Below are 13734 nucleotides of genomic sequence, written 5' to 3'. Positions count from 1 at the left end.
GATATCTGTAGTCGGATATACTGTATATTTTACTTACTTGTAGAATATAGTTTCCAGATGATTCATATAATTAACTCCGGTTAGAAGAAGGATTCAATGGTTAGTTGTAATTGAGAATGGTTTGGAGTTAGCTTTATACTAGATTTGTCTTTTGCGGCAGGAGTTGAGATCTGGTTCGGGTTTGGGAATATAAAACCGATACAAAGAGATCTGGGAAACGGCACGTTGTGACACAGTGTCAGAAGCTTGCGGTTACTAGCATCTAAAACCTCTTTGTGTGTTCTCACTAGCATCTCCCGTCTCTCTCTAGTTACTATATATAGATATAAACTATTCGTCCAAATCAGAGCGATACCATAGATTGCGAAAGACATGTCTTCTTCTTCGTTTCTCTCCTCCGCTGCATTCTTCACTATCCTCCTCGTCCTCCATCCGGGCTTCTGCCACGTGTCGGATGGAGCTCAACATGCAACTTACATCGTTCACATGGCGCAGTCTCAGATGCCGTCGGGCTTCGACCTCCACTCTCTCTGGTACGACTCCTCCCTCAGAACCGTCTCACAATCTGCTCAGCTCCTCTACACTTACGCCAACGCCATTCACGGATTCTCGACTCGGCTAACTCCCGAAGAAGCCGACTCGCTCATGACTCTGCCAGGTGTCATCTCGGTACTACCGGAGCACCGGTACGAGTTACACACCACTCGCACTCCTCTCTTCCTCGGCCTCGACGTCCACAACGCGGACCTCTTCCCCGAAACCGGCTCCTCCCTTGACGTCGTCGTCGGTGTCCTCGACACCGGGGTTTGGCCGGAGAGCAAAAGCTTCTCCGACGTTGGATTAGGTCCGATCCCCTCCACGTGGAGAGGCGGTTGCGAGGCTGGAACTAACTTCACGGCTTCGCTGTGTAACCGCAAACTAATCGGAGCTAGATTCTTCGCTCGCGGGTACGAAGCCACGATGGGACCAGTCGACGAGTCGAAAGAATCAAGATCTCCTAGAGACGACGACGGCCACGGGACCCACACGTCGTCAACCGCAGCTGGATCCGTCGTGGAAGGAGCCAGCCTTTTCGGATTCGCTAGCGGGGCGGCCCGCGGGATGGCGCGACGCGCTCGCGTGGCGGTTTACAAAGTTTGTTGGGAAGGCGGTTGTTTCAGCTCGGATATTTTAGCTGCGATCGATAAAGCTATCGACGACAACGTTAACGTTTTGTCGATGTCTCTCGGCGGTGGCACGTCGGATTATTATAGAGACAGCGTCGCGATCGGAGCGTTCGCGGCGATGGAGAGAGGGATATTAGTCTCCTGCTCCGCCGGTAATTCTGGTCCCAGCTCGTCCACTTTATCGAACGTAGCTCCGTGGATCACCACCGTTGGTGCGGGTACGATAGATCGCGATTTTCCGGCGGTTGCGGTTCTCGGAAACGGGAAGAATTACTCAGGCGTTTCGTTGTTTAAAGGAGACCCCCTTCCGGATAAAATGCTGCCGTTTGTTTACGCGGGGAATGCTAGTAACGCGGCTAACGGGAATCTATGTGGGCCCGGGACTTTGATTCCGGAGAGAGTGAAGGGGAAGATCGTGATGTGCGATAGAGGAGTGAACGCCAGGGTTCAGAAAGGAGAGGTGGTGAAGGCTGCCGGCGGACTCGGGATGATTCTCGCTAACACGGCGGAGAACGGAGAGGAGCTTGTGGCGGATGCTCATTTGTTACCTGCCACCGCCGTGGGAGAGAAGGCCGGTGATATTATCCGGCATTACGTCTTAACCGATCCGAATCCAACCGCTTCGGTTTTGATTCGAGGGACCGTTGTTAACGTCCAGCCGTCTCCGGTTGTTGCGGCGTTTAGCTCGAGAGGACCTAATTCGATCACGCCCGATATTCTTAAACCGGATTTAATCGCACCGGGAGTTAATATCCTCGCCGGTTGGACCGGATCCAAGGGACCTACCGGTCTAGCTTCCGATGCTAGACGCGTGGAGTTCAACATCATCTCAGGAACGTCCATGTCTTGCCCTCACGTGAGCGGTTTAGCTGCGCTTCTCAAGTCCGTGCATCCCGAGTGGAGCCCGGCGGCGATCAGATCGGCTCTCATGACCACCGCTTACAAAACATACAAAGACGGGAAACCGATCCTCGACGTCACGACGGGGAAACCTTCAACGCCGTTTGAGCATGGCGCAGGACACGTGTCGCCGACGACGGCGATCAATCCGGGACTTATTTACGATCTAACGACGGTGGATTACTTAGGCTTCCTTTGTGCGTTGAATTACACACCGTCGCAGATCAGAAGTGTGTCGAGACGCAATTACACATGCGATCCGAGTAAATCCTACTCCGTCGCTGATCTAAACTATCCGTCGTTCGCCGTTAACGTTGACGGATCCGGCGTGTTCAAGTACACGCGCACTGTCACGAGCGTGGGAGGAGCCGGGTCTTACTCGGTTAAAGTAAATTCGGAGACAACTGAAGTGAAGATTTCGGTTGAACCGGCGGTTTTGAATTTCAAAGAAATAAACGAGAAGAAATCGTATACAGTGACGTTTACAGTAAACTCGTCCAAGGCGTCTAGGTCTAATAGCTTCGGGAGCATCGAATGGTCAGATGGGAAACACGTGGTGGCTAGTCCCGTAGCGATTAGCTGGACATAGTTGTAAATTGTGACAAAATTAAAGGGCTTGATGGAAAGAATAAAGTCACGGACGTTGTAGTGCCGTTCTTTGTAATAGCTCTTTGTTTCAAAGCAAAAATGGCATGCAGTGTGTTCTTGGGCTTTATCTGTTTTCTCTTTGCTATCTCAAAAAAGTAAATATTCTCCGGCCACAAGGATAAGCTGGGTTTCTACAAATCCACACCAACTGGTAGTGTATAATAAGGGGGTGTTAGTGGGAGTAAGATTTATATAGAGTTTGTTGATTTTAAAAATTGAAAGATTTGTTAAATTTGGAAAGAGTTGCAGAGAGTTTTATATATTGTGAAATTCGATGAAAACACATTGATATAATGATTCTAAGAATCTAAGGTATATAAGTAGTATTCTCAAAATCTTGTGTTATGAGTTAAATGGTGAAGAATACAACTCCCAATAACACCAACTTTAATAGATTTAAAGAATCATTAAAATTTAGACTTTTTGAATAACAAAAGATTGTGTATAGAATTACTAAATCATGAAACCAATAACTCTAGATTTTAATAGGAATGTGAGAATGCGTAAACCAATAACACTAGATTATATAAATTCTAACAATCATCATAAATCTAATTCCCACTAACACCCCCTAACTATTTTGATTTACTAGGTTAAAGCAAAAGTTATTTTCTGAGATATGAACTTATAGTCATGACTAGAATTTGGTTGGTTATTGGGTTTTTGAGGAACGGTATAAGATAATAGGTTTTATATTGTTGGGTTCAATATGGATAACATCTTATTATTTCTCTCTAGATTTTTTAAAGGAAAATTAGGTCAAATGACCAAAAAAACTACAATACATTAACTAATCAAAACTTTACCCTTTCTTCCTATCTCTTTCTACCTTGTACAAATCTATTTTTTTAATTATTTCACATATAAACCCTTTACATATACGTAGAAAATTTAATTATTTTTTTACTTATTTGAATTTCCACACGACAAAATTAAGTGTGAGTTCTGTGAATCAAATCTTCCTTATTCTCATCCTCCACATGGTGATAGCAACGACTTTTTTTAATCACCATCTTTGATGAAGACCATGACAGCTCTTGGCCTTGGGTGGAAACTCACTGTGAGGAAACCTTAGTTCCTTGGGGGATGTAGCTGGACCACCGAGAGAAAGAGAAGAATTAACTCCAACTGAAGACCAAGCAATACTTGATGGGTTTAAGAAGTTTGGCACTAAATGTCTGGTCCAGTATCAGAGGTGCTTACGAAGATGTACTCAGTTAACATCAAAGACCGTTACATGACAATGACCAGTAAAATTTCCAAAACCTCTGATAAGAAACGCCCGTTTGTTTTCTTCAGCTGAAGACCAAACAATGTTTGAGGGGTTTCAAAAGTATGGTCCTAAAAACTGGGATGTACTTACAAGGACGTCTCAGTTGTAGGAACGACACTGACAATCAGAGCTCGTCAGTCGCGGGAGAATTACAAACAGTGTCTCTTGCTCTTTTAAAGCCAAAAATGTTGCTTGCCCAGCCTACCTAGAAGTTAATGTGAATTCTAAAGAAAGACGTGAATGGTGAATTCTTTGAAACAATTGAGTACTGGAGTCCTTTCTGAACAAATTTTGATAAGAGCAGAACCATAATCCCGTAGATGTTGGATTTATTAATGGACCTATGTAAACTGAATGTCTAAACACAAGATAGTTCTAATGGGCCGATCACTATCCAATAAATTCATTCATTTGGGCTGAACCCATTTCACCTAATAATCCTAGCTGGAACGAAAATGATAGATACCTTTTTTGCCAACAGGGCTATGAGTGCTTCTCGTGAATACGTAGGTTCCAACTACACGATGCCTAGCGCAGCGGAGTTCAAATAGTAAGATGACTAAGCCAAAGTCTTGGCTTTAGTGTTTTGATTGGGAGAGAGATGAAATGGCACCAGTTTAGTGAATCATTCACATACTTTATCGATGATCATTAACATTCTTATAAAGAAAAAAAAGTTTATTTCGAGTATTTTATCATCGTCTCTAGGTTCATGGACTGAGATTGCTCACTCGATTTTCTCTATACATTTCTTAAAAGAGTTTGTGATATTCATTGTAACAGTTTCTAAGCTCTCACTTGTCTACTCCGTTCTCCCAACTCCAATTCGACTTAATCGGAAACATTCCATTATCCCACAAATACACCACCACCAATACCACTATGGTCTCTCTGCATCTCCGCCATGTAACTCCTCACCTCCGCCTTAATCATCTCCTGCACCATCACCATAAACTCGCTGCCGCCGTCTCCAGCAAACGACTTCCCCATTTCCTCAATCGCACCTCGGAATCCACCAGAAAACGGTAGGAACGATTCTGCGTTTTTGTTTTGGCGGCGGCTTAAAGTGTTGATATTAGTTGACTCCTCGCTAGCGTCAGCACCAGGAAGCGACAAGCTCAGGGAAGTCGCCGGGTCACCAGAAGACGACGACGTTTCGGTGGGAAGCGGACCACCAGCGCGTGGAACGGGCCTGAAAAGCCCAACAGAGGGCAAAACCGGTATTGTACTCCAATCGCTGACATCGGATCCAGTTGGGCTTCCTGGGCTCATGTAAAGCCCATTAGCAACAGGTGGACCGCCGTCGCTCACCGATCTCTTCGCCGGCCGATGATCCACCGCCGAAGCGTCGTAACGGTGGTCGAAACCACCGCATTTCCTCTTGAGCGTCGAGTTCCAGTGATTCTTCACGGCGTTGTCCGTACGACCGTTGAGAAGACGAGCGATCGTCGCCCATTTGTTACCGAACTGCTCGTGCGCGCGCGCGATCGTCGCGTCTTCCTCCGCGGAAAACGGCCGGTGCTCGACCTGCGGCGAAAGCTGGTTGCACCACCGTAACCGACATGATTTTCCCGATCTACCGGGAATAGATTTGCTAATCACCGTCCAGTTTCTTGGACCGTATTTAACCACGAGCCTGCGAAGCTGGTCGTCTTCTTCAGGACTCCATGGACCTTTAATCCGATCCGCCATTGATTTTTTTCTTTTTTTTTTCTAAAATAAAGATTTATTTCGAAATTTATAGTGATTTTCTCTCTGTTTTGTTGACTGAGAGAGATGATTAACACAAGAAGTTCGAGGACAAAACTATTTATACAGCAGTTCTAAGGAAATAGTTTAACTGGAAACCGGTTTAGTCTGTAGAGAAGTCATGGGCCACGCTTCTTCCACGCAAGCGGTTCTCCAAAGTTTGCGATGCAGCTGTGAAATGGACACGCGTCGTAACATGGCTACGTCGATGTGTCTCTTTTTTGTCGTTTTCGCAATGATTTTTATGTAATAAGCTTTCAGATCGCAGGTTTTGTATAGAGGAGCGTGGGGATCAATCAAAGTCAATTTGCTAGGCTTGTTGCTGTACGCGCATAAAAAGAGAGTGGTGAAAGCGGTTCGTCAAAGAGACAAAATCTCGAAACCCAACTAGCAAAGCTATGATAATATTCGCACATTTTGAGTTGAATTTAAATTAAATTAAAAAAAAAAAAGACGATAACGGTTAGGTTCGGGTAAGGACAGTTTTTTTATGTTTAGTCTGACTTTAGAATAGCAGAAGACAGGCTGTATACCACCTCCACAAAGTTTCTATAATATCTGCTTTACATAACCGGTTTTCCGGGTGGAAAAACTAATCAAATTGTCTACGAAACTGTATAAAAAGAAGCAAATTGTCATTAAAAAGGAAAAAAAATATTAATAGACAGACAAACACACAACATACCTAATCCATGTATGTAATCATGTTCTTGGCAAGACTAATGTTAACCTTGTTTTAACAAATAAATCAAACAAGTTACGATCTAGTTTAACTGAATAAACTGAATCTAAAACCAAATACAGTAGTTGCAAAAAAAAAAAAAAACCAAATACAGTATAACCTCTATTAATATACACTAAAAATCTTTATAAAATAATATAATTTTATAATCTCAAATTGAGTTTTTGATTCAGTTAGTATATCGATAAATTAATATCTTTATAAATTAATTAAAAAATTATAGTTTTGGTGTAGTCTCAACATTATTAATATATAGAGATTTCAATGTATTTATTGTTCAGTATATAGTAGAACCTATATAAATTAATAATGTTGGTACTTTGGTTATGTCTTCAGGGGAAGGCATCCTAGAGAGACTTGGGCTTGTTCTGGAGAGCAAGAGAAGCGATTTGTTCGGATCATGCCAGCAACCGAATCGATCATTACGGGCGTGGTTTGAGGTGTGGGAGGGCCGAGGATACTCAAAAAATGCGCAACCGCTAGGTTACCGATATCTTGAGGAGAGGTAGCTTCTATCCCTGTTGTACTGATCAGGATGATGATTGCATTAAAAGCTTTTCTTGCCTTAGCTACTTTGTGGAAGTAGCTAGTGTTGGAGTCACCACATTTTAGCCAGTTGATTCTTGAAAGTTGTTTATAGTACTCTTCTTCAACTTTTTTCAGGAACAATAGCTTCTCATGGAGTTCTTTTTCAGTAGCAAAGTGGTCAGATGTCGGTTGACGAAGAGAGAGTACATGCGCATCAGTAAATAAACTGTTAGCTTCTAAAACTCTTTTCTGGATATCTGAGAAATTATCTTTGTTGAGTTGTTTCAAAACTCTTTTTAGCTCTTTTTGCTTAACACTCAATAGGGAGAGAGAGTGATTCTCGTTTTCTGTGCAAGTCCAGGCTTCTTCTACCAGGGTTAGGAAATCAGGGTGAAGGGTAAGGTAGTTGAAGAATTTGAAGGGTTTAGATCCAGCTAATGGGGTGGGGCAGTCAAGTTCAATGCAGCAAGGGGTATGGTCAGAAAACTCAGGTGCAAGGAACTTGGCTAGGCTGCGGGGGTAAGTGTTTAGCCAATGCTCATTAATCAAGGCTCTATCAAGCTTTTTGGCTATAGGAATATCTGGTTGCTTATTTGACCATGTGAACTTTTCTCCATGATATCTCAGGTCACAGACTTCCAATTGGTTGAGACAAGTGTTGAACTCTATCATGGGGCAAGATATCTGAGAGGCAGCTGGTGAAGAGTGCTCTTCAGGGTGAGTTATCTCATTAAAATCTCCCCGTAGCAGCCAAGGGTTTGATTCTAATGAGAGGGAAGCCTGAATTTCAATTAGTTCGATCAAGAGATCATTCCTCTCCTCTACGGTGTTGCCAGCGTAAACAACTGTGAAGTAAAACGAGTGAGCAGAAGGATAGTCAACTCTGGCAGTCAATGTTTACCTGGATTGATGAAGAGTGGTGACAGTAGCTGGTTGCTTCCAGATCATGATGATCCTGCCATCAGGGTCGGAAGAGTGGTTGGAACAAAAAGACCAGGCTGGGCAAAGAGAGGACAAAACATGGCTTAGGGAGGGTTCTTTGATATGGGTTTCTAAAAGGGCTCCTATACTAATATGGTGAGTAGAGATCCACCTCCGAAAATCTGAATGTTTAGTAGAGTCATTTATACCTCTCACATTCCAAAAAAATATGTTTTCTGACATAAAAAAATTTATAGGTTGTTGTTCTCCCCTGTTTCCAGGAAAGAACCCACTGCGGGGGTAGTAAGGGAGGAGGAAGGAGGGGAAGGGGTGGGAGGGTCCGGGAGAGGGGAAGGGTCAGAGGAGATACTCGAGAGGCAGGCAAAAGGGTTTAGGGAGAGGAGAGATTTAGATGAAAGAGATGGTTTTCTTTGGGTTTTTAGAATGACAGTTCGGGAGTGATGAACAGCAGGGAGAGCAAGCAGGTGGGTGATGGTTTCAGGGGGGTGGTGAAGATCAAAGTGGGAGATGTCGAAAATAGGAGGGAGGGGGAGTGAGAATGACACCATCATCATTCAAGGAGGCAACAGAGGGGGTTATCAAAGGAGACAGGGAAGGAGGAGGAATAAGAGGGAGAAGAGGATCAGGGAGAGTAACAACAGGACCCTCTGGGAGGACAGCAGAAGGGTCACCAGTTACAACAGATACAGGGACCAATGATGGATCCGAGTCTACAGTCATTGGGCTACCAGAAGGAACAAAGAGATGTTCAGGCAAAGAATCTACCCTAGAGCTAGTGGCCTTTGGACTAGAAGGATTCTGAGGAGGAGAAGAAGCTGATTTTGAAGGTTCCCTTCACTCGATTCAAGGGGTTCTGCAAATACTGGATGAATTCAAAGCACTCTCGGGTCTCTCCATAAGCGTCGAGAAATCAAGTTTCTTCTCTGCTGGTCTCTCCGAAGCTGAAATCCAAGAGATTGCTACCTACTCAGGCATCCCGACAGGCTCCTTTCCCATCCGCTATCTTGGGCTTCCACTCAACACCAAGAAACTTTCCATCGCCAATTGTGAACCTCTCAAATCAAAGATTAATGCTTGGACTAATAAGTACTTGTCTTTTGCAGGTAGACAAGTCTTAATCTCAACAGTCATAGCGGGCATCACAAACTTTTGGAGTGGGGCATTCATTCTTCCTAAGGAATGCATAAACCTTATAGATAAAATGTGCAATGCATTTCTCTGGAAAGGCACGTAAATATGTAGCTCGTGTTGCTTGGGACAAAGTAACGTTACCTAAGAGAAATGGAGGTCTAGGCTTGCGGAACCTGGCGCTATGGAATAAAACATGCACCATCAAGCTCTTGTGGCTCCTGTTATTTAAAACTGATTCAATTTGGGTAGCATGGATACAAGACAATGTTATTAAAGATGAGTCTATTTGGGAAATCAAGCCGAGACAGAGCCATACCTGGTTATTCAAGAGACTGCTTGCGGAAAGAAAGACTATCCTCCAGTGGATTCGCTTAACTCCTGGTTATGGAACCAACATCAAATTCTGGCTGGACCCATGGACCAAGTTTGGTCAGCTGATCTCCTTCATTGGTACTAATGGACCGTCGCAGATCACTGGATTAATGGTGCCTGGTCCTTTCGACCAGCTAGATCACAACAGATGGAGGATCTACTAACCTATCTCACTTTGATTTCTCCAGTGGATCATCAATGGACGGGTGCAATCTTCATTCTCTTCTTCTACCATTCTTTGATCATGCCCCCACTGTTCCTTGGTTCCCTCTGATCTGGCTAAAGAAAGGGATCCCGAAACATTGCTCCCTCGCTTGGCTGATGCAACTCAATAGAAGCCCTACTCGAGATCGTCTTATTTCTTGGGGATTACAAACAGACCCCCTCTGTCTCACTCTCTCCTGTCCTTTGCGGGATCCAAGCAGCACAAGTACCTCTCCATCCTCTCCTGGCAGGCGATCATCTATGAGATCTGGTGGGAGCGTAACCAACGACTTCATCGGGGAAGATACCAATCACCGGAACGTCTTTGCCTTAAGATCAACCGGCTCATCAAGAACAAGATATCATCTTTGCGACCTGACATGAATGCTCTTGCAAGTGATCTCATGCAACTCTGGTTCTCTTTCTCCATTGATCCTAACTAGGGTTCTTCTCTTCCCTTTACGCTAACTAATTTCAGACTGGGCTATTTAATTTCGAACTTTTTAATTCTCTTTCTCTTCGGGCTTATTTTACTAAGGGCACTTCAAAGGCAGGTTTTTATTGGGTTTCATTGGGCTAGTAGATTGTATTAAAGTTGGGATTATGCCACTTTTGCTACTATATTTTTATTTTAATGCAAGAAAAAGTTCAAAAAAAAAAAAAAAAACATTTAAGATGGGCAACAACACCCCACAGAAGTTATTTCTTTTATCATATAAGTAAATTCTTTCTTTTTAAGATGAGAATGGACATTTGATTAACATGAAAAGATTTTAAGCATAATGCGATGCAGCTGTACCTTGCCTATTTATAATTAAGCTATTTGTATAGTATTGGTTTACGTTATACTCCCTCCCTTTCAAAATAATGTACTAAATTTTACGCAGACTAACCAATTGACGATGGTAGTAGAAAAACAGGGGCGTGACAATGAACATATGAAACACAACTAAAGGACTCCCCCAAGTAGTTGCTTGATGCACAAGTAACGTAACTCAAGGTTATGGATGTGTAACTGAAACCAAGATGTTGACTAAGAAAAGCTTCTTTTCTCAGCATACAAACTCCACAATGCAAGACATGTAGACAAATTATTGCGAAGATCACCAATATAACCCTTGTTTCTTTTCCATAACCCGTCATTTTCGTCTGTAGAAAACACAGAGGTTCATTATGAAAAATGATCCAAATAAGCTCGTCCCTTTTTAAAACAGTCGCACAACGCCACACAACAACATATATCGGCCTTGGCTGGAAACATATACTCCCAGTGGTGGACCCATGATTTTTTTCAATCGGTGTTTTTTTTTTTTTGTCATCAACAATTTTAATCGGTATTAATACATAGCTAAAATTCTGAATATTATTTTTTTTTAATAAAATATAACAATGTTCTACAAAATCATTATATGATCTTGTATATCATGAAATATTTTCACTATAATTTTGTTTGTAATTTTCTCAAATTATAAATATAAATATAAACTTACAAGTTACGAATGGAAATTAAGAGAAAAAATAAGTGTGATTTTTTATAAGTTGCTAGGGAAGATGACGAAAGTTTTGGATGTGAGACGTTTCCAATTCTGTTTAAAGGTTTATTAGGCTTTACTTTTGATGTAATTATTTATTTAAGCCTGTTTTCTTTTTTTTTTCTTTTGATCAACAAGTTAAAGTTTTTCTCTATTTTTCAAATTTGTGCCAAAGAAATACTGATTATTTATGCTGGAGTGGACTTTCAATATTTTTCCATACAAAAGGATTGGGCTTACATTAATGAGATGTCAAATGTCAAATTTAAGGGGGTTCATATTCATAAAAACACATAACCATAACTGATTTTTTAAACTACTGGTGTGTCAAGTGACACCCTATTGGTCCATGTACATCCGCCTCTGTATACTCTCAATATGGATAGCACACAGCTCCGCTTCTGTACGTATAAGCACCTTCACGAGACTTATACTGGACATAAAATGTTGAAATGAACAATACTGTAGTCGCCGTAAGAGCAATGGTGAGAAACGCGAAATCACCATGCATGAGCTATATAGGTCTAACAAACTGTAACACCTCGGTAGTAAGAATGTCTGGCTCATCACCGGATGATTTCAGTGTTATCAGACACATGAATCTTAGCCACTCTTGATAAGGACGCCAATGCAATCCAACGACATACACGATCGAACTCTCTTCGAACAGTTGTAAACTGATATGAACCTGTCGCCTAGCCTGACCTCGAGTAACCGAAGCCGTAGCTTGTAAGTAAGAAACAAAGAACTTGTTTGCAAAAGTTTCCTTTAACCCTAGTCTCTCTTGAGAATAAGGTTAATGCTGGAAGATAGTTCTTATTGATAATTAGATCTCTTTTTATATAGGGTATACAAATCATAACCCTACGAATATTAGGAAAACTACTTAAAGTATCTTAAAAGGAAAAATACCAAAACTCTATTCTTAATGCTTTAAGGAAATATTACTTTTGAATCTTCTTTCTTTTGTATGTGATACCATAGCGTGTATCATTACTCCCCTCCTCGACAAGGAGCTTGTCCTCAAGCTCTATTTTTGGAAATGCTTCTGTTAACTTCTGGGCATCTTCCCAAGTAGCAGTCTCTGTTTCCTCATCAGTCCACTTCACCGGAACCTGACGAACTCCACCATGAGTACGGGCTCGAAGAAACTTCACTGGTTTAGCTGGTAACACTCGTCCTTGTAAAACCGGTGGTAACACATGACTTGTGTCGGGCTTGTCTCCTTTGTGCGGTTTCAGTAGTGAGATGTGGAAAACGTCATGGATTTGAGCACCATCTGGAAGACGAAGATGGTAGGAAACTGTTCCCACGCGAGCTAGTACTTTAAATGGTCCATAAAACTTTGGGGAAAGCTTTGTGAAAGCTTTCTTAGCAATAGTGATCTGTCTGTACGGATGTAACTTCAACCAAACCCATTCCCCTATGCCAAACTCGACTGAGCGATGATGTTTATCATAGGATGCTTTCATTCTGTTCTGAGTGTTTAGTAAACGTTCTCTCGCTGATGCTAAAAACTCATCTCTCTCTTCCAATGCAACATCAACAAGTTCTACTTTCGAACTTCCAGTAGTATAGTCTAAAAGACGAGGCGCCTCTCTTCCATAAACCATCCTAAATGGCGTATTCTTTAGACTAGTGTGATAGGATGTGTTATAGCAATACTCAATCCAAGGAAGCCATGTAAGCCATTTCCGTGGTTCATTCCCCGTGACACACCGCAGATACATCTCTAGAGTCCGATTGACCACCTCAGTCTGACCATCGGATTGTAGCCGATAGGCTGTTGTAAAACACAAGTTGGTACCCATAAGTCGAAAGAGTTCCCGCTAGAAAATGCTGCAAAAAACCTTATCTCTGTCTGATACTATCGTCTCTGGGATACCATGCAATCAGACAATGTCTCGAAAAAAATCTTGGGCCACAAAGACAGCAGTATAAGGATGACTTAAAGCGATAGAATGCACATACTTTGAGAAGCGATCAACCACCACTAAGATGACTGTTTTCCCTGAAACTTTTGGCAATGCATCGACGAAATCCATCAAGATATCAGCCCATATCTTCGTTGGAACCGATAGTGGCTGCATCAATCCCGCGGGCTGCAGCGTTTCCCATTTATCCTTCTGACATATCTGACAAGTGCTCACGAATTCTTGAACACTTATTCTTCTGACATATCTGAGTTCGCCAAGATTATCGTCATTCTGAATTTCTCTGCGAACTCGAGCCAAAATACCATCCTCAGAAACATTGATGGCATGTAATTCCTTATCCTCATCTGAATTGTTATCATGACATCTAGACAAAGCATCAGCAACTTTATTTGTCATCCCGGAACGATACTCGACTGAGAAATCAAACCCAAGTAGCTTACTGATCCAGTGTACTTGTGGAGATGTCGAGAGACGTTGTTCTAATAAATACTTAAGGCTGTAGTGATCTGTACGTATGAGAAAACGTCATCCCCACAAATACGGTCTCCAATGAATCACTGCTTTAGCTAACCCAATCAATTCTTGTTCGTATGCAGCCAGCTTGACATGG

General features: G+C 42.4%; 2 protein-coding genes and 1 long non-coding RNA gene across 3 annotated transcripts; 1 reads left to right on the top strand and 2 right to left on the bottom strand.

Annotated features, from left to right (window-relative positions):
* The first annotated feature begins 237 nt into the window (after positions 1–237).
* On the top strand, positions 238–2894 carry LOC106324715 (subtilisin-like protease SBT1.7). Its single transcript, XM_013762687.1, has one exon. It carries the CDS (start codon positions 373–375, stop codon positions 2653–2655), a length of 2283 nt encoding a protein of 760 aa, XP_013618141.1. The 5' UTR covers positions 238–372; the 3' UTR covers positions 2656–2894.
* A 1709-nt stretch (positions 2895–4603) lies between these two features.
* On the bottom strand, positions 4604–5777 carry LOC106324719 (transcription factor MYB44-like). The gene has a single exon (XM_013762692.1). It carries the CDS (start codon positions 5677–5679, stop codon positions 4837–4839), a length of 843 nt encoding a protein of 280 aa, XP_013618146.1. The 5' UTR covers positions 5680–5777; the 3' UTR covers positions 4604–4836.
* A 3333-nt stretch (positions 5778–9110) lies between these two features.
* On the bottom strand, positions 9111–10249 carry LOC106324721. Its single transcript, XR_001266724.1, has 2 exons — positions 9396–10249; positions 9111–9297 (listed from the first exon to the last, which is right to left on the bottom strand). It is a non-coding gene; the product is annotated as an uncharacterized LOC106324721 (long non-coding RNA).
* Positions 10250–13734: the final 3485 nt, after the last annotated feature.

The sequence above is a fragment of the Brassica oleracea genome, chromosome C2, assembly GCF_000695525.1.
Source record: "Brassica oleracea var. oleracea cultivar TO1000 chromosome C2, BOL, whole genome shotgun sequence".
NCBI classification, from domain to species: Eukaryota; Viridiplantae; Streptophyta; class Magnoliopsida; order Brassicales; family Brassicaceae; genus Brassica; species Brassica oleracea.
The sequence above is the reverse complement of the archived record's forward strand: the minus strand, read 5'-3'. Positions and strand labels throughout refer to the sequence as shown.

Bases quoted from the DNA above. Each gene is read 5' to 3' on its own strand.
- LOC106324715 (XM_013762687.1), top strand. From the start codon at position 373: ATGTCTTCTTCTTCGTTTCTCTCCTCCGCTGCATTCTTCACTATCCTC.
- LOC106324719 (XM_013762692.1), bottom strand. From the start codon at position 5,679: ATGGCGGATCGGATTAAAGGTCCATGGAGTCCTGAAGAAGACGACCAG.